Below are 21403 nucleotides of genomic sequence, written 5' to 3' on the forward strand. Positions count from 1 at the left end.
CTCTCTCTCTCTCTCTCTCTCTCTCTCTCTCTCTCTCTCTCTCTCTCCCCATCTCTCTGCCTCTGTGTGTGTGTCTCTCTCTCCTCTTCCTCCCTCCCTCTCGCCTTTTCTCCCTCTCTCTCTGCTCTCCAGAGACCATCACAAAGACCAATATCAATAGTTTGGGGAGCGTCCCTGTCCTCTTTCCTAGGGAGCAAGAGCCCTCTAATGGAAGACAGGAGTACTGCCTGGGCATCACTGTGTCCAGAAGACCCATAGAAGACACTGAGCAGTTATGACAAGTGGCCTGCCCTCCAGGGAATGTAGACCCTGACTGAAGCCAGGACTGCCCCCTGGGAGCTGTGTATGCACACGGCAACTTTCAAAGGATCTCTTGCTGACAGAGTGCAAGCAAAGGCATGGAATGAAGAAAATAGTTTTGCCTTCAGAAGCTTTTGCCACTCTGGCTAAAAAACAAAAGGGTTCCTGAGGCTGGATGGTAGGCTTCCTTCCTCCTCTGTTGCCCAGCTTCAGTCTCAAGAGACAGACCATGATGCAGCCTTCAGGTAGCCCTGCCTCCCCCAATCCTGAGCAGCCTCTGTGACAAGAGTCACTTCTCTGATGGAATAATCCAAAGGCCCAAGTGGCTGGGGGAGGGTGTAAGCAGAGCGGCTGTGGAGACATCCTTGCTTTCTCCCAGCAGACAGTATTTCTGCTCCAATGCATGCAGTAAAATGAGCTATTCTTTGCCCTGAGCATCAGCTGGCCAAGGGGAGATGTCCCGGCTTCTCCGAGATACCCGTCATCAGTCATTTACTGAGTGGCTGAGTGCTTAGCACTGTAGCAAAATACAAGAAAAGAACAAGACACCAGCCTTGCCTTTCAAAGTCTCATAGGCCTGTTGAAAAAAAAAAAAAGACTGACAATGGTTTAGAACACATGACATAACCAGAAGTACCACAGGATAGTCTATAAATAACTGCTAAACTGTGCAACTTGGAGTCCAAATTAATCTACCTTTCTTGACTCATTATACATGAGTCCCCCTCCTAAACCCTGTGGTCCAGCCAAACAGCCCGACTTACTGGATCATGGATTTAGAACTGTCAGGGATATTGGAGGTCCAGCCTCCTGATGAGTAAACTGAGGCATGGAGAGATTAAATGACTTGTTTAGGATGACGTAGCTAGGAAGTGTCTGAGGTGGGATTTGAACACAAGTCTTCCCAAGTCCTAGTCCTGTGCCCTATCTACTACACCATGCTGACTCTCAAGCCAACAGTTTCCTATCTTCTTGAATCACTCTCCTAATTTTCCTGTCACTGCTCATTTCTTGACCCACCTCAGCCCTAGATTATTCCCACTAACCACATTCTCCACTCCTCTCTGTCTACTGATGAGAGGTAGAGAAAGTGATATAATTCACCCTGGCAAGTCACCTTACAAATCCAAGTAACCCAGCTTCAACCGGGCCCTCACTGCAGCAAGGCAGCCTTTGGTCCTCCCTTACTGACTCCCCTTGTCACTCCCCACAGGAGCTATTCGAAGCCTGTTCTTCCCTCCTTTTCCCCTCTTACTTTACTGAGAAAACTAAGGCCATTCAACAGAAGCCCCCTTTTCTCTCATTCTCTTCATCTCAGGACCCCTTGATAAACCCCTACTCTCTTCCCCTTTCCTCCAGTCTCTGACGATGAAACGATCCTTGTCCTTGCCAACTCCAGGCACTCCACATACACACTTTATCCCCTTGTCTCCTACCTGCTCCAACAAATTGCAATCTTAATCACATCTCCCTGTTAGAGACAGCTAGGTGGTGCAGTAGAAAGAGCACTGGGCCTCGAATCAGGAAGACCTGAGTTCGAATGTGACTTAAGACACTTTTTAGCTGTGTGAGCCAAGACAAATCACTTAACCTCTGTTTGCCTAAGTTTCCTCATCTATAAAGTGGGTACAATTGCACCTTCTTCCCAGGGTTGTTGTGAGTTCAAAGGAGTTAATATTTATAAGTGTTTTGCAAAGTTTCAAATGCTAGCTATCGTTACCTATTGATTCCTTCTTTACTGCCTTCAAACATACCCTCCAAGTCTCTCCCATTCTTAAAAAACTTTAACTAAAATCTCTATCTTGTCTCCCCTGCTCAGCCAATTTCCCAGGAAAAAGCAATCTACAATCACAGCCTCTCCTTCTCTCAAACACTTCTCAACCCCTTGAAATAATCTAGCTTTTATCCTCATCACTCAGCTGAAAGTAATCTCTCCCCAATGACTAATTATCTCTTAATTGCCAAATCTGATAGTCTTTTCTCAGTCCCCATCCTTCTCACCTTATCTGCTACTTGTTACTATGCTGGCCACCCTCTCTTCCTGAGTACTTTCTCCTCTGTGGGTCTTTGTGATGCTTCCCCTCCATTGTTCCTCTTCTGTTCCCTGTCTAGCCTCCATATTCTTTGCTGGTTCTTTATCCATATCATGATCCTTAACTGTAGCCATTCTATCTAAGACCTAATTTCCTCTCTTTATGTTCTCTCTCTCTCTCTCTCTGTCTGTCTCTCTCTCTCTCTGTCTGTCTCTCTCTGTCTCTGTCTCTGTCTCTCTCTCTCTGTCTCTCTGTCTCTCTGTCTCTCTCTCTCTCTCTCTGTCTCTCTGTCTCTCTCTCTCTCTGTCTCTGTCTCTTTCTCTCCCTCCTCTCTCTCCTCTCTCTGTCTGTCTGTCTCTCTATCTCTCTGTTTCTCTCTCTGTGTCTCTCTGTCTGTGTGTGTCTCTCCCCCCCCCTCCTTTCTCTCTCTCTCTCTCTGTCCCCCCCACCCATGATCTCATGGACTCCAAGGAGTTTATAATTTCTAAGTTTCTGACTCCCAGATCTATGCATCTGGCCCATTTTCCCCGTGACTTTCAGTTTTGCTCTCTCACTTACCTGTGGAACATTTCAAGCTGGATGCATTTCAGATTCACACATGAGACATCTCAACTTCAACATGTGCAAAAACAACTCTTCCAACATCCCTGTTTCTGTCAAAGACACCAGCATCCTCCCAGTCATCCTGATTCATTTCCTCAGCATTATACTAGACTCATTCTCCCTCAACTCACATATCCACTGAGTTGTCATTTTTATCTCCAGGACATCTCGAGTCTGACCCCTTCTCTCTGCTTACACGGAGCCATCTTAGTCAGGCCCTCCAAGCTCCTACCTAGATTGCAACGACCTCCTGATTGGTCTCCTGCCTTATCTCTCCCCTCTCAAGTTCATCTTGCATACTGCAGCTAAAGTAATTTTCCTTACGTGCAGATCTGACTGTTACTCCCCTAGCCAATCTACTCTGTTAGCTCCCTATTGCCTCTAGGATCTACAACTCCGTTTAGCTTTTAAATTCCCTCACAACATGACCCCAACCTATCTTTGCAGCTTTACTATATATTATTCCCCATTTCACGCTCTACAATCCAGCCAAATTGGCTTTCTCTCCATTCCTCTCACAAGTCACTCCATCTCTAATCTCTGTCTCTGCCTTTGCAAGAATATCCTCATGGCCAGAATGCCCTCCCTCCCATTTCAATCTCACAGAATCCCTCTGTGCCTTCAAGACTCAGCTCCAAAGCCCCACTTCCATGTAGAAGGTGGGCTCCCCAACTGCTAGCAGCCTCTCTCCAAAACCACCTTGCATTTGACTACTTTTTAATTATTTGAATTCATTCTCTTTATATTTACTCTCGATATATACATATATGTGTGTGTATATACGTGTGTTTATGTGTTTTTGTTGTCCATCTCATGGAAACTGTTTGTAAGTAGGGCTTGTTTTATTCTCTATTATTTTCTTCCTCAGCATCTTGTAGGATGCCTAGTCCTTAATAAATACTTGGGCAGCTAGATGGTATAGTGGATGGCATACTGGGCCTAGAGTCAGGAAGACCTGAGTTCAAATCGAGCCTCAGATACTATTAACTGTGTGACCTTGGACAAGTCATTTAACCCTATTTACCTCACTTTCCTCATCGGTAAAATGAGCTGGAGAAGTAAATGGAAAATTACTCCAGTCTCTTTGCCAAGAAAACCCTGTAAGGGTCACAAAGAGTCAGATATGACTGAATCAGCTGAATAACAATAATAAATACCTATTGATTAATTGCTGTTGATTTAATAAGTATAGATTCTAATATGTCTGTTAAGGCCCAACTAATTAAGCTCAGAGAGTCCCATCATCAGATTGGCTCCAAGGTGGTAAACTCTAAGATGTAGTAGCCATGGCTACTCAAAGACAAACTGGTAAGAAAAAGAAGGAATGTGGTACACAGGAAATGTTCATATGACAAAGTTACAGCTAGCTCCTAGAAGCATTGAAATATAAATGCTAAGTGTTGTGGGAGTTTGGAAAAGAAGGCAATCTCAAGGGGCTGGAGAAGTCAGGACAAGCTCTATGGAGGAGGTAGGACCTAAGGATGCTGTGCTTTGGAGGATTTTAACAGGTAGAAGAAAGGTGAGAGTAGGACCAAGTATTCTAGCTCAGGAGAGGGGTCTGAGCCAAAGCACAAAAGCTTGTGTCAGAAATGGTCTTCTTTTTCTCTTGGGGAAATCGTATCCATACTTCGAATACCACCTACTTCCTTGATGCCCAGTTATTTTCTTCTCCAGGACCGACTTAACACTTTATTTTATAATCCTCTGACACCTTCATGTGATGTTGTATGTCCCCCTTTTGACTGCAAGCTTCATGAGGGGAGAAGTGTGTTATCTAAACTTTATATCTGTCCCAATGCCTAGGGCATACGTAGACCACAAATATTTATGAAATTAATGAATGCAGTTACTTAAATCTCTGGCTCTTGACCTCTCTCCAGCAGCTGACAGTGCTGACCACCTCCTCCTTCTCTATACTCTTCTCCCCTATAGATTTTCATGATATCATTCTCATTTGGTTATCAGCCTGCCTATCTGGCCACTACTTCTTATTCTTCTATGGTGGATATCTATCAGTGTCCTACCCACTATTTTTTTTTAGGGGGGAAGGCAAGGCAGTTGGGGTTAAGTGACCTGCCCAAGGTCATACAACTAGTAAGTGTGTCAAGTGTCTGAGGCCGGATTTAAACTCAGGTCCTCCTGACTCCAGGCCTGGTACTCTGTTCACTGCACCACCTAGATGCCCCCTATCCACTAATTTTGGAGGTCCCCTTGGTTCTGTCTTTGGCCTTCTCTTTTCTTTCAACAAAACCTTGGTGATTCCATCAGCCCCCATTGGTTCCGTTATCATCTCTATGCAGATGACCCCCAAATTTATGTATTCAGTCCATCTCTCTCCTAAGCCCCAGCCCTTTATCACCAACAGCCTTTTGGACATTTCAAAGTAGTTGTCACAGAGGCATGTCAACCTCAGTATGCCCAAATAGAACTATTTTATCCTTTACCCAAATCTGTCCTTCCTGGCTCATTTATTTTAAGTACCCCACAACTTTCCAAATGCCTAGTTTGGCAAACTGAATCCTCCTCACTTCTTGACTCTTCCTCATGCTCCATATACAATCTGTTGCCAACTCTTACTAGTTCTGCTAGTAAATATAATCTCTCTCCAATCTCTCCCTTTCTCTTCATCCACAGGGCCACCACCCTTGCTTAGGCCTCCATGACCTCTCACCTGGACTCCAGACATATCCTCCTGATTGGTCTCCCTGTCTCCATTGGTCTCCTTCCCGTTCTAATCTATCTTCCACACAACTGCCAAATTGATATTGCCACAGCATCAATCTGACCATGTCACACCCCTGCTCAAGAAGCTCCAATGGCTCCCTGTTACCTTTAGGATGAGCTTCAGATTTCCCTGTTTGCCATTTAAAGTCTCTCCCAACTTACTTCAGCCTACATCTCTAGGCTGATTGTTCGTTACTCCCTTTCACATACTCTGTGCTCAGTCTGACCATGCTACCTGTTATTCCTGGTATATGACATTCCCCCTCCCATGGCTTTGCCTCTGTGTGGATTAGGCCCCATCCTTGGGAGGCCCATCCCATCCTCCTTCCTCTCTGCTTCTTTGAGGTCCAGTTTCTTCAAGGCTCCGTTCAAAGTCCCATTTGCTAAGAGGCCTTTTCTGATGCCCCAGGTGTTAGTGTACTTCCCTGCTGAAATTACTTTATATTTACTTATAGGTTGTTTCCCCTCCCTGCCCCCGCCTCCCCCACAGCCAATAAGCTCTTTGAGAGCATAGCCTGGGTTGTTTCGGTCTTTGTGTCCTTAGCACCTAGTACAGTGCTGGTACTTGGAGGAGCTTGTTGAATTGAATTGACTGACACCACTGACCAGCAGGGATTGGCCTATTTTCTAGGTGCGAGTGTCCTCCTGGCTATAGTGGGAAGCTCTGTGAGACCGATGATGATGACTGTGTGGCCCACAAATGCCGTCACGGGGCCCAGTGTGTCGACGCGGTCAACGGCTACACCTGCATCTGCCCCCAGGGCTTCAGGTATGTGTTGGGGCGTCTAGTCTAGGGAGGGAGAAGATCAAGCCCAGACCGGAAGGAGCAGTGAGGCTGATTCATGACCAAAGGAAAAAATACTCATGAAGAAACAGAAGTGACTCTGGGGACTGTCACCATGACACCTGGTGTTCCTATATTGTGTTTATTTCAAAGATGACCCTCCCAATGACCCAGTGAGGGAGGCAGGGCAGAGTTTGTGGCTATATAGAGGAAGCAAGTGCTAGGCTTGACATCAGAACAGCCTGCACTCGGATCCCACACCTGCCACTTAGTAGCAATGGGCCCTGCGTCTATCAGGGACTTACCTGATAAGTCAGAAAGAGGTTGTGGCTGCAATGAAGGAGGGAGTTCCCCATACTGACAGAAATCACAGATCCTTCACTTATCTATGTATTTTACAGCTGGGAAAAATGTTTTAATCAAGGACATGGCAAAGGAATGTTAAAGCTGGGATTAGAACCCGCCTCTTCTGACTAGTAAGCCTGGGTCATATGGTGTCATATGGCGGCCCCATCTTGGAGTCTAGTAAGAACAAAGCCAGGGTGACATACCAAAGTTTCTCACTAAAATGCAAGCTCTCTGAGGGTTGGGACTATCTCATTTACTGTGTGTTTATCTCCAGAAGGTTACACAGTGTCTGGAACATCATAGGTGCTTAATAAATGTTTGTTGATTGATTGGTAGAAGCCATTCTCCCAGTCCCATGAATGAGAGGCCATCTTTCCATGGCTCCTTTCTATCCATTGACCAGGAATAAGGGAAAGTGGTCTTTCTGTCTCTGGGACAAAGAAAATGATAAAGGGGAGGGGTAATAATTAGGAAAGCATGGTCTCAAACCTTAGATATGGAGCAGGATTCAGGGCAGTTCACTTTGGGGAGAGGCAGAAGTTGGGAGAAAGGAGAGGAGCCCAGATAACACTCAATGGAGAGGCCTAGGGTCGGCAACATCGGAGTGATGTGCAGAGATATGCAAATTATATGTAAATTAGCATTCATCCAAGAATTGAAGAAGAGTAGACTGGGAAGGATCATTGGAGACCATCTAGTTCAACCCCTTCATTTTTCAGAAGAAGAAACTGAGGCCCAGAAGGTAAAGTGATTTACCTAAGATCACATAGCTGATCAGAACAAGGAGAAGAAGGGACAGCTAGATGATACACAGTGGATAGAGGAGCAGCCCTGGAGTCTGGAGAACCTGAATTCAAATGCAGCCTCAGACACCTATTAGCTATGTGTCCCTGGACAAGTCACTTAACACTGACTGCCTCAAAAAAAAAAAAAGCTAGGAGAAGAAGCCACGTGTCCCAACTTCCTGTTCAGAGCTATTTCTTTTCTACACGGGGGTTTTGGTTGTTGTTCGGCCTAAATTTGTAATTTTGGGGGGTGGAGACATTTCTACTGCAGATCAGCAACTTAGTCTTAAAAATTTCCTAGGACCCTTAGAGGTAAAGCATCTTGCCTAAGGTCACACAGCCAGAATGTGTCAGTCATGACTTAGAGCCAACTCTTCCTCCCTCTAAGGTCAATTCCTCTACAGACTACACCACACTGTCTGTCGCTGCACTATCTTTAAAGCCAAGCTCTGGGGTCACTGAATGGAGAGCCTTCTGACTTGAGCTCCTTCTTCCCCTATAGCGGTCTCTTCTGTGAGCACCCCCCACCCATGGTGCTGCTCCAGACCAGCCCTTGTGACCAGTACGAGTGCCAGAATGGGGCCCAGTGCATCGTGGTGCAGCAGGAACCCACCTGTCGCTGCCTTGCTGGCTTTGCTGGGCAGAGGTGTGAGAAGCTCATCACAGTCAATTTTGTGGGCAAGGACTCCTACGTGGAGCTGGCCTCTGCTAAGATCCGGCCCCAAGCCAACATCTCCCTGCAGGTAGGTACATACCCTGAAAACACGCCCCCCACCCTTCCAGCCAGCCCCCTTTCCCCATCAACTCTGAGCCTTTAAAGGAAATTTGATCATTTGTAGGAAGGATACAAGGACAAAAATGTCCGTCTCTGCCCTCAAGGAACTTACATTCTATTAGGAAAGATAGCATGTACTTGATGCAAGATAGATTGAAAATAAAAATGTGGGGAGAGGGAGCCCACTAACCACAGAAGAAAGGCCTTATGGAAGAGAGGATGATTGACATGAGCCTTGAAGGAAATTAAGGCTTCTAAGAGACAGGTGAGAGGGGAGTTCATTCCATAAATGGGAGAGTATCTGAGCAGAGATGGGGAGGGTTGGGGTAGTGAATGTCCTCAAACAAGTGGGGCAGCTTTGCTGGAACACAGAGAGTATGAAGGAGAATACTACGTAGTAAATCTGCTAAGGAAGCCTGAAGCAAGATTGTGAGGACTTTAAATGTGAAACTGAGGCAGGGGCGTTTTATCCTACCGGCAGTAGGGAGCCCCTGGAGCTTCATGACCCGGGTAAGCACAAAGTGTCAGGGAGCCAGGACCCAGCAGAGCAAGAGCCCCACGTTACTGCTAGTCTGTTAGGGCATTGCTGAGATCCTCAGGGACTCGGTTTTGCCAGTTCTCACCACTCCCTTTAGGGATTCGCAGTTTCATATACAACCCTCTTCTCGAGCTCTGCTGTATCTATGACAATATCCCTTTTGGATGCTTAAGTAAAGAATCAGAATAAAATGTTTTTTTGAAAAGTCATCAGGGACAAGATACAGAAGCACAGGAAAGGTTCTCAAGTGAAACGCTTCTAAACACCAAAAACAACTGGTAATACTCCTCAGCTAATTCAGTATTTCTCCTACAACCAAATTGTTTCTTGTCAGCCAAGGATAGTTGGGCCCCAGTGTTGCATGTTAGAGAGGGAGTATCAGGAATGCGGCTGGACTGAACAGCCTCCTGAAAGAACACAACGTGTTTTTCACAGGCAGGGGATGAGTGTGAGACCCAGTCAAAACATAAGTCATGCTACCATGGAGGCGGAGGAATTTGGGTCTGAGTTGCGGTTTTAAAACCAGAAACCTGCTCAGAAAACCCCTCTGGCTAGATTGGCCTCTTCCCTGGCTAAGAAAGGGGTCAGGTCCCCCAAATCAAACAGTTCCTTTCTGAAGGAATCAGATGGAAGAAGTCGGGAATGGAAATGGGGATAGGGAAAGGGATGGGGATAGGCTGAGGATGAGTATGGAGATGGGAATGATGAAGGAGATAGGGGTGAGAATAGAATTAGGAATAAGGAGGGGAATAGGATGAAGACAGAGATGGGAACGGGGTCAAGGACGGGGATAAGGGGGAACGGGGATGGGGATGGAGATGGGCATGGAAGGAGTGGCAGCCCACTCAGACTAGAAAAGAGAAAGCTTTTCTTGTCAGGCTTGAGTTGAAATACAATTTAGCAACTAAGATTTGTTGGGGAAAGGGGAGAGATGGGCACAGGGCTCAGTGAAAAGAGTGCAGAATTTGGCATCAGGATTTGAATCCGAGCTTTGCTATCTGCTACCAGTACCACATTACGTCACTTAACCTCTCTTGGCCTCAGTTCCCCCCTGTATAAATGAGGGCATTAGAGTATAAGTCCATGGTCCCATTCTTCCATGACAGCCTCGCTCACACCCTCAGGGGACAGGTCTCCTGCTCCTTGATGCCCTCTTGGGTCTCAGTTCTCTAGGACACCGATCCCTCTGCTTCTCCTGCCTGTCTGACGGTTCCTTTTCGGTGTCCTTTGCTAGCTCTTCGTCCAGGGCGAGGTCTCTAACTGTAGGTGGCCCCCAGGTTCTCTCCTGGGTCCTCTCCTTTTCTCCCTCAATACCGATAATCCTTAGCTCTGTTCATCCAACCACAGCCTCTCCCTTGAATCTCCAACGGCCTGTTGGACATTTGAACTGTATGTCCTAAAGACATCTTCTCTCATGTCCAAAACTGAGCTCATTATCTACACCCCAAGCCCTTTTTTCTTAACTTTCCCATCACTATGGAAGGCACCGGTATTCTCCCAGTCATGCAACCTGTTTGTTATTCTCTACTCCTCTTTATCTCTTGCCCCCACCCCCCATTTTCAATCCATTTCCAAGTCCTGCCAGTCCTCACTACATAACGTTTCTTGTATGTGCTCCCTTCTTTCCTCTGACGTTGCCATTATCGCCTGACACCCGGACGATTGAAATAGCCTGCTGGCTGGTCTAGCAAAGTGATCTTCCGAAAGCATTGGTCTGGCCATGTCACTCCCCCCTTCAATAAATTTCAGTGGCTCACTATTACCTTCAGGATCTAAATATCTTCTGTTTGCCTTTTCAAGTCCATCACAACCGAGCCCCCCCCCCTTTTAGTCTTCTTACATCTTTCTCCCTTCTTCCTTGTTACAGTGACACTCAGCTGCTTGCTTTTTCTCACACACACACACACACACACACACAACATGCCATATCCCGACTGCATTTTCACTGGCTCTCCTCCATGCTTGGAATGTTCTCTCTCAGATCCACCTTCTGGCTTCTTTCAAGTCTCAGTTAAAATCCCACCTTCTGCAAGAAGCCTTTCCTAGGAAAGTCCCCTTTAATTGTCAGTGCCTTCCCTCTGAGATTATCTCCAAGTTATCCTGTATAAATCCCGCTTCTGCATCAGTGTCTGCGTGATGTCTCCCCCACTGGATTGCAATCTCCTTGAGGGCAGGAGCTGTCTTTGTCTTTCTTCCCCTCCCAGGACTTAGCCCAGTGCCTGGCATGTAGAGATACTACATACATTCGTATTGCCGTGGCTTGATTGGGCCCCCATCTCCTTGAGTTCCCTTGACCATCCAGTGTTCTTTCCACTGTATCATGTGCCCCTCAATTTCCTCCTCGACTCTCTCCTCTGAGGTTGGCCAAATGCTCACTCCATTCGTTTATTTGGCCCTTGACTATTATGGTCTGCATCCATGCCCATCCCTCCCCCTTAGACTTCCAGATCTCCAATGGCAGGCACCATGACTTTTTTTACCTTTGAATCTCCGCCACCATCTAGCTTCAGACCTTGTACTTAGTAGGCATTTTTTTTATTAGTTCTGTTGGAACAGAGTAGGGCTCCCCCTTTGTCCACCCCAAATGACCCAGGCACACACCCTAAAGGACAGAGTGCTGGTCAGAGCACTATACTTCCATTCCATGAATGGAAACGGTACCAGTTCCTCCCCAGGTCCATTCTTTACTGCTGGCTAGAAGAGCCCTACCCTTCCTGAAAATCTTATTGAAGACCAGGAGGCTTGAAGAGAGAACATGAGATAATGGAAAGCACTATAGATTTGGAGTCAGAGGAACTGGGTTCAAATTCTGTTACTACCTGTGTGACATCAAGCCAGTCACTTAACCTCTCTGGACCTCAGTTTCCTCATCTGAAAAATAAGGGGGTTGAAATTCGTGACCTCTAAGTCCTAAGCTTCCTTACAGTTGTATATTCATGATCATTAGAATGATAATCAGCAAACTTATGGAACATCTTACTGTGGTCTCTGTGCTCTACTAGACACTAGGGAGAAGCCAAGCCCATGTTGAGATGTCTTACTTGCCTTCAAGGAGATGTGCAATTAACTGACAAGGTCAGGGATTCTGTGTTAGGTGCCCACTTACTAGTGTAGATCATGAGTGCTGTAGGGCAGCAAAGAGAAGAGGAATCACTGGGTTCGAGCATCAGGATGTCCCTGTCCCCAGCTAACAAGCTTTCTCCCTTCTTGATGCCCCCTTATAGGTGGCCACCGACAAGGACAATGGCATCCTGCTCTACAAAGGAGACAATGACCCCTTGGCACTGGAGCTATACCAGGGGCATGTGAGACTGGTCTATGACAGCCTGAGCTCTCCTCCCACGACAGTGTACAGGTGGGTGGAGCCTTCCCACACAGCCGCTTCCAGGCAGCAGCACCAAGGATAGACCGTGAACATGGCTGTCCGCACTATACCTCTGACCTTCCCAGGGAGCCCGAGGGGGAGAGGAGATGGAGGAGGAAAAAGAGGGAAAGGAGGAAGATAAACTCTCCTTGAAAGATGACACCTCATTACCATAAGATTAATGGCCAGCTGGCTACCTTTGCTCTGAGTGATCTGTTCAGATGGGGAAAGAGGCTGCTTAATGAGCTGCCCTTTTCAAAATGTCACCCTAATCTTTTATTAGTTTAAGGAAGAAAGCAAGATGGGATTAGCATGAAACTCGATGGGAAGAGATTAGAGGGAATAAGGGACCAAAACTGCTCAAGAATACCTGGGAGTGAATTTTAAACACTAGCGTCTTGCTCAAGGACAGTCTTACGGCCTGCCTCCCCCCTTCTCTTTGAAGGGAGGAAAACAGCATATGTGTAGAGGGTGAGGAGGTCAAAGGGGAAACTTAGCACCCTCTTGTGGGTCCCTCGGCCTTTGGACAATCACTATGAGACCATCCAGGGCCTGGGAACTGTGACTCATATAATAATGCCGATCTTAAAGGAAGGAATAGAAGAGGTACCTATATGCTTTTGCAGCAGGAATGCTTATGGTGATTTGTTGAATTAATACAGTATTTTAAAAGAAAAGGAAAGGAAGAAATGCCTCTACTTGGGTGGTGGTTAATAAATGTTTCTGAGTATAATTAAATCAGGGTGGGCGTCCTGTTCCCAAGATCTAGCTGCCAATCCAGGGCCCTTTCCACTACCTTTTATTGCTGCTTTTCTCCTGTATCGTGACTTCAGTCCTCCAAGCAGGGGACTCGCGTGACTCAGGAGAGGCTTCCCAGGAAGATGTCTTTGCTTCTAAATCATCTCCTGTGGACATCTACTAGCTGTGTGACCCTGGGCAAGTAATGTAACCTCTCTGTGCTTCGGTATGCTGATATGTAAAATGAGGGTGTTGGATTCAAGTCGACAAGCATTTGTTAGGCACCTGCTATCAGCCAAACACTGTCCTAAGCACTCAGGGTTCTAAGAAAGGCAAAAGCAAGGTGCTTGCTCTCTGCTCTCAAGGTGCTTCCAGTCTTATTAATGGTGGAGCTCTCTGATTCCTTCCAGCTCTAATTCTGTGATCTCCCAAATATACTCTTAGGCCTGGCTGCCCTCTCTAAGGCACTGGTCACTCGTATTTTCCCCAGCTCTGTGTAACAAGCCCATTAGATGGATTTCACTATCTGGGAAGGGGGAAGAAGGAAGGAGTGCCAAACATGAGTAGGGATGTGGACATGAAAGCATGTTTCTAAAGGGAACAAGTGGCATGTGGGGAGGAATGCTATACCCACTCAAAAGACCCAGCACAGGGCAGGAGGAGTTGCCCAGAAGACGTGTGCCCAGTGGTAACCAACCACTCTGGACCTGGTGCCAGCAAACTACCCCACTGAGATGGGTGCTGTCATCCAGTCAGCTCTCTGTAAATGAGAAGGGCATAAAATGCAAAAATAAGCCCACCTTCAGAATGCATTTTAGAAGCTCCAGGAAATGCTAATGGAGGGTTTAGCATAAGCTTCCAACAGATGAATCTGGTGTCTCCTGGTTTGCTCCTCAGCTTCTCTGCTCGTTCTTTCCCAGAACCCTTCAGGGTAATGGTAAACGTTGTACTCCTGCCATCCTTCCCTGACACTAATCCCACCCTCTCTAACCGTCCCACCTCAGTCTGCCCTGTGCCACCAGAGAACACTGGGGGTTAGAGCTATTTGCAGTTCGTTAATTTCCCTAGCCTGCTTACCAGGACAGTCTGTGGCATATATGGCAGCTAGTGCCAGAGAAAGGCAAGCTTCTGTTGGTCTGACATCTCAAAATCAGAATCTCAGAATCAGAAAAGGATAATTAAGGTGATTTAGGTCAATCTCCTGCGTGGAATAGAGTCCATGCTCCTGCACTTCCAGCAAGTGGCTGTCTTCTAGCTCTGGCCCTCCAGTGAGGAAGGACCCCTCCCTCCTAGCCAGCCTCTCCCACCTTGGGAAAACTGGTTGTTAGGATGCTGTTCTTTAGAGTGAATCTAAACTGGACTCTGCAACTTTCCCTCATTGTTCCCAGTTCTATCCTCAGGAATCAGAACAAACCACGTCCTTCCATAGCCTTTCAGGTACCTCCTGCCCCTGTCATATTTCTCCTGAGTTCTCTTATCTTGAAGCTGAACGGCCCCAGTTTCCTCAACTGGTCCTCAGGTGGCATAGACTCAATGCCACTCACCTTCCTTCTACAGAAGTGCCCTCCTCTGGGCATCCTCAAGCCTATCAGGGTCTTTGCTAAAGCGTGGAGCTAAGAGACAGCAGAAAGAGTGCTGGCTTTGGATTCAGGGGACCTGGGTTCAGATCCTGCCTTATAATTATTACCTGGGTGACCCTGGGAAAGTCACTTGACCTCCTTGGTTTCCAATCTCCTCATCTGTAGAACAAATGAATTGACTAAATGGTGTGGTCCATTTTGCTTTGGATCTATGATGTCATAAGAACCTAGCACAGTAATAAATATATGGCCTAACCAGGGCAGGCTAGACAAGTTTATGTTGTCTCCTCATCCTTTCACTTTAACCTCTTTTGGCTGCCATGTTGCACTATTGACTCCTTTGGCCATATAATCCTCTAAAACCCCGAAATCTCTTTCAGCCTGACTGCTCTCTGATCAGACCTCCTCCTCTTGTGATTGTAGAACAGATGTTTTTAACCTCCGTGTAAGGAATTTTATTCCTATTAAATTTCTATCAGTCAACAAGTAGTTCTTAAGCATTTAATATGTACCAGGAATTATGTCATACACTGGAGAAAAAGAAAAAGATGTCATCCAGTGACTAAGCCATCCCTCCTAGCTTTGTGTCATATGCAAATTTGATAAGGATGGAGATTATGCCTTTATCCAAGTCATTGAATAAAAGACATTAAATAGCACAGATCCCTAGGATGCTTCCCTGAAGACCTCCCTTCAAGTCAGTATCCAACTCTTTGAATCCAGCCACTCCACCAGTTCCAAATACAGAAAAATAGACCATTACATCCCATATCTGTCCATCCAGAAGACTTTATCATCAGTAGCATATGATACTTCTCACAGGGAGCACATTGGCTCAGACACCAAAGCACCAAGAATTTATTAATTACTTACTATGTGCCAGGCACTGTGCTAAGTGCTAGGGATACAAATACAAGCAAAAAGAAAGATAATGTCTGCCCTCAAGGGGCTTACAATCTTCTTCTTTTTTTTTTTTTTGCTTTTTTGGAGGGGGGAAGGTAGGGCAATTGGGGTTAAATGACTTGCCCAATATTTGCCCAATTAAATGACGGCTAGTAAGTGTTTAGTGTCTGAGACCAGATTTGAACTCGGGTCCTCCTGACTCTAGGGCTCTATTCACTGTGCCACCTAGCCACCCCTAGGAGCTTACATTCTAATGGGAGAAAATACATGAAAGGGAGGGAGGGTAACCCATGATGGGGCATGGTAGCAAAGGCCTAAAAGTCTGAAGCACAGCTGGACATAAATGAAGCATGGATGACTTGAGCCAGTACCCAAAATGGAGGCCCCTGGAAGGAACTCACCAATGAAGAAGCAGCTTGGCAAGGCAGAGGCGTGTGCTAGAATGAGCAGGCAGCTGGGTCACAGTATCAACATCTTGAGGAAATCCACTGAGGTAAGGGTGAACCTGAACTTCATTGCAGGAAGAGTTCCAGGTTAATAGAAGACCTGTGTATCTTCATCCCACTGTATAAACTTAGGGAAGTTACTTACCTAATCTATGCTTCAGATCCCTTATTTGTAAAATGAAAATAATACTTCCCTACCTAGGTTCAAGACAGGAAGGAGATAGGAGCATGCTTTGAAAAGCTGAGAGCATGATACAAATGTAAAGGACTAATATTAGCCAGAAAGAAATGAGCCTTCCTTCTCCCGGTCGGCCCTAACCAGGGGCACTGCCATATTCGAGGCAAGTCCTTCAGAAGTTTGGCCCCCAAAAGGCTCAGCCTTTTGATTATTTGAGCTAATGACTAATTTCTGTATTTGGGGGTCAGAAACCGGACATTTCTTAGAGTAGACACCAGTGCCCCTGCCTACAGCATGACTGCCCCTTCTCTAGCTTGGCTCCATTGAGACGTTTCTCCCTGAGTGGTTTTAGAGATTGGACCAACTAGAACCCTTCCCTGCGGAGACACTGAAAGAGACCTGAGAGCAGGTTTGTCTGTCTGGGGAGTCCAAGGATCTGGATTCACATCCCAGTTCAGATCTTTAAAACCTGTGGGCCTTTGGGTGAGCCAATTTGCCCCTCTTGGCCTCAGTTTCTTCAGCTGTAAAATGAGATTTGGGGCCAGATGTTCTCAGTGGGACCCTTTGAGCTCTAAATCCCCCAGTCCTATAGATGCTTCCCTGGCAGCTTAGCTTTCAAAGTGAGGGAGTACCTGCTTGTGTCTCTTCTGGGAGCCTCTCGGTTCATTTCACACAGGAACAGACAGCGGGAGGCAGAGGCTTGGCCATGTGGGAGACTTTTGCCTGGGGGTGGTGGAGTCCCTGTTATTTCTAGCTAAGCACTTAAATGAACCATTTTATTATTGATACTCCACGTCCCCAACCCTCCCTCTGCAGGGCTAAGGAGGGCAACCCCACTGGATTCACCATTACTCACAAGCTCCTTTGCACATCCATTGGTCATGCTTTAATGCTGCTGCTGGGGGAGGGGATCTGAAGCCAGTGATGGAGAGGGGGTCTCAGGGCTGTGCTATGGCCTCCCTGCCTCCAAGCCTCAGTTGTCAAGAGACTGCAGGGAGGAGGAGGGAGCAGAGAACGGTGTGTGGTCTGTGCAAGGAAAAATAAGGAAATGTGGGTGCTGTGAATGGAAGCAACAAGTAGAAAGAAATCAAGGGCATACCCCAGATATGATGCATCCCCAAGAACTGCTCTGTTTGTAGGGACCAGTGCCTGACACACAGCAAGAACTTAATAAATGCTGATTGGCTTGACTTGACTTACTCTGCTTCTCCCTAACTAGCTGAGTGACCTTAAACAAATTATTTTTCTGCTTTGGGACCTTGGTTTCCTTGTCTGTAAAATGAGGATGTGGGACAGTATGATCTCTTTCTAGTTTGAAGGTTCATTTCATTCAGTGCAGTATTAATAGGGGTGATTGGGTACCCCTGCTGGAATGGGGTACCCAATAAAGAGACTGCCTTGAAAGATACCAGAATTCATCTCTCCTCACTCCTTATAGCCCCAAAAGGAAGCAGATCCTGGTTCAGCTGCCAGTTCTCTTTGGCACAGCCCTCAGACTCCAGGACACCTGAGGACCAAGCAAGAATCCATGGTCACACATGGGCCAGAGTATGCCCAGCACCATGGGAGGTGCCCCCGACCCAAGGCCAGCAGATCTGGGGATTCCCCCTGACCACCTCTGTTACATACAGAACAAGCATGGAGAATGTTGTAGGGAGGGAACAAGATGAGAAGAGGGCATGGCTGGATTTCCAGCATCCTGTTTACCTCAGACCATAGAAGGTTGGATAGCACCTCAGCCATTTTAAGAGCTGGAAAAACAACTTTAGAGGCTATATGACTTTGTCTCTCCTTTGCTCTAGATCAGCCCTAGAAATTAATGAAGACTATAATTAAGACTAAATGCTGCAGTTTGGATTATTTGATGGCATTAAATAATGAGCTGAACTCCCTAGGATCCCTCCAGAATCACCACTTCCTGCAGAAAGCCATCCCCAAACTACTGGGACTGGACTGAGCCGCTGCAGATAGGACAGCCCACCACAAAGCAGGGTCTTCCCCACACAGGTCCCACCACACACTCCCCCAATCCCTTGTTTTCACTGGGAAGGCTCCCTAGGACCTGCTGAGAGCAGCAAGACCCCACACCACCACCACCATTACCTTTAAGAGAGGTAAACTTGGAACTGGGAGGCAGTCTGCTAATGTTCACAGGTAATCCTCCTGGGGGACAACATGGAGCAGTAGAAAGAGTCCTGGCTGTGGCATCCGAGGGTGGATGTTCAAATCCTACCTTTGATGTTTGCTGCCTATATGACTTGAGGTAATTCACTCAATCTCACTGGGTCTGAATTTCCTCATCTGTGAAATGAGAAGGTTGGACTCAATGGTCTCTGAGGTCCCTTCCAATTCTAGATGGATGGTCTTATGTAGGACTGCCTGATTGTACACTCCTGGGCCTCTTTGAACCTGCTGGGCTACATCATTCAGTGGTGGTGAGGGGTCAGGAGAGGGGATAGCTTATCTTTCTAACCACTTGGGATAAAGAAGAGGCTGACATGCCCCCTGCCCCAGTGCTGCTCTACTCACCTTGTGCTGCCCAACCTAAGGGGTGATTAGCTTTAGCTTTATTTCTGAGGTTCCCGGAAATGTGCTTCCCCACATCTTCTGAAACAAGGCATGGAAGTCCATGTCCAGATGGAGTGAAAAAAGGAGCTGGTCATGGTCCTGATGATGCTGTTTTCACCAGTAGCATCTAACTGCCCATTGAGTTTGTAGGCAGTGGTTATTAATTCAGTTTACCTTAGACAGCAAAGTCCTCCTTGGTGAATCTCTATTACCACCTAGTGGTAGGAACTTAAAGTACCCAGAGTCAGAGCTAACACAACCCAGAAAGGGGGCCTGTGGGTCTGCCCCATCCTCAGTCACTGATGCTTATAGAATCCAGAACTACAGAGTCAAAGAATCATAAAAGCTTAGTGTCATGACATCTCTGCATTGTGTTGAAAGGTATTCTAGAGCTCATTTAGTCAAATTTCCTATCCAGTACAGCAATACCACCTATATTGTCAAGTCTATAGCATTACTGACAGGTGGTTATACAGTCTCCACTTGAATACTTAAGGTAATGAGAATCTCACTACCTCACCAAAGGTTGCCTAGTTCACACTTGCTAATAGGCTGGCCTTCATTGTAGATGAAATAGATATACTTTTATATGGCACTAAAAATCTCCCCCTACCCCAAAAACACCTCCCCCATTGAACTGAAATGGTATGCAGAATTCCCAGTGTGAAGTCATTTCTTTCAGATAAGACATTGCCTGGAGAAGACTACTGTTAACATGTTACCTAGAAACAAACTAAGCACCTTTAGCACATGTTACCACACATTTGTGATGATCTGTCACCAAAGAAGGGAACCAGGCCAAGTTGCTGCTCAGTGTTTTTCATGTAAAGAATGCCTGCCTGCCCCTCTCACCCATCCTCAGCACCGGGCAGCCCATGTGTCTTTACCTAGTGTGGTGGAGGGAAGGAAGTTCCGGGTTTGAATACTACATCTACCCCACGCTGCCTAGGTGGCTTTATTGTCATTTCCATTGTTTAGACCTTGACTTCCTCATTTGTAAAATGAGGGGGTCTGAAGAGATGGTGCCTGCCTCAGGTGCCTTAAAGCTTCGCTCTATGATCCAGAAGTCAGGTGTCTTGAATTCAGTTCCCTCCTATAACATTTGCAAACTGTCTGTACTTAGATCAGTTCTTTAGCCTCTGTGAGCCTCAGTGACTCTTTTAAAATGCCAAAACTAATGCCTCGCTTGGCCACCTCACAGGGTTGTTGTATCAAATGTGTGAAAGCATTATTTGTTTGTCAAGCATTTAGTCAGTGTATGTATGGTGGGGCCCCAAAGAAGCATATTATTTCATCTCTGGCCAGCTAACTATAGTATAAGAACCTGAGTCTGGAGAAGGGAGGAGACCCCCTGTGCAGGGCCCCCACACCCATCAGACATGAAGCTAAGGATCCCTGAGGGGACATGGAGATAAGAGGGGAGGGAACGGAGAGGAGGCAGCAGTGGAAGAACAGATCACACACAGGGACTCTTGGAGGGGGTGGGAAGGGGGAGCAGCACGCCCACTCCAGCACCGTGGCTCTCCATCCTTCATCTCCTGCCAAGCCACTGTCTCCAAGCAGAGGCGTCTGCCAAAACTGCAGTGCTCTGGGTCTCAGGAAAGAAGCAGGGAAAGAGAAAGGACACTGTAAAATGTGTCTTGGAACTACAGTTGGGGAAGTGTTTCGTTTTTAATGTGCGTGTATCTCCATATGTCTGATTATGGGTGTCTGTTACCCAGAGAAGCTTAAGATTATAGATTTGGAAAGACTCGAGTCTCCTTGAAAACATCCCTGACCTTGTGGTTACCCAGTCTCTGCTCAAATATCTACAGTGATGAGGAACTCACAGCCTCCTAAAGTGGCCTGGGTCACTCTGTTTCTGTGACAGAGCCTCTTTATGCATGTGTGCAGTATATGTCTGTGTGTGCCTCTCTGTGTGTGTATGTGCATCAGAACGTGACTTTGTTGTGTATTTGTATACATGTTCAGCAGAGGAGAGAGTGTTTGTGGATATATGTGAATGTTCACATAAATATTTAAGATAAGGAATTGATGATCATCCCCCTCTCCCTCCACACCGCCAACATTTTCCCAGGACCTTGCCACCCTCTCTCCCTCTTACTTTTCTGCTCCTGTTTTGTTACTCAGACACTTCTGAAATAAGATCTTAACAATAATAGTAGCAGATTTGAAGATTTGTGGGTCCCCTTTCATCACAGGGCTTTCTTAATGAGAATTAAATAATGACTTGCTAGAGAAGTCTTAGTCAGAATTAGTGTTTGGGGTCATAGAACCCATCTCAAGGCATCTGCTACCTCTGAGGGGAGAGACTACACCTAAATTATCCCAAATTCAACCCAGTTCAGTTCAGCGTGTGTTATTAAGGCCTCCTGTGTGGAAAAATTCTTACTATATTCCTCCCTTAAGAAAGGTCAAGATAATGAGTTGGAAAGGCTCTTTCCATTTGTCCCAAGGCTATTGTCCAATCATCCAGCTGCAAGGATTTAGAGATGTGACTCATACCTTGGGAGAGGTAAGACAGCAAACATTTATTAAGCATTTACTTTGTTCCTGGCACTATGATACCGTGTTTCCCCGATAAATAAGACCTATCCCTAAAATAAGCCCTCCCCTTACTGTGTAAGATTCCTCTAAAATAAGCCCTCCCCCGAAAATAAGCCCTATTGAGATTGCTACTGTAGTGAAGGTGATCCCCTGCGCTACACGCTACATTACGGTACCCTCTGTATGCAC

At 46.4% G+C, this 21403-nt stretch overlaps 1 protein-coding gene across 1 annotated transcript in view; it reads left to right on the top strand.

The window, feature by feature from the left end:
- The window catches only part of SLIT3 (slit guidance ligand 3), an 818102-nt gene that overhangs the window by 780029 nt on the left and 16670 nt on the right, over nt 1-21403 (top strand). Inside the window, exons 31-33 of the mRNA XM_069102723.1 lie at nt 6292-6429; nt 8080-8320; nt 12115-12245. Of these exons, the coding sequence (XP_068958824.1) occupies nt 6292-6429; nt 8080-8320; nt 12115-12245 (510 nt within the window). The remainder of the gene's footprint in view (nt 1-6291; nt 6430-8079; nt 8321-12114; nt 12246-21403) is intronic.

The sequence above is a fragment of the Petaurus breviceps genome, unplaced genomic scaffold (genome assembly GCF_028583685.1).
Source record: "Petaurus breviceps papuanus isolate PSGF00001 unplaced genomic scaffold, PetGlider_PUasm1.0 551, whole genome shotgun sequence".
Classification (NCBI taxonomy): Eukaryota; Metazoa; Chordata; class Mammalia; order Diprotodontia; family Petauridae; genus Petaurus; species Petaurus breviceps.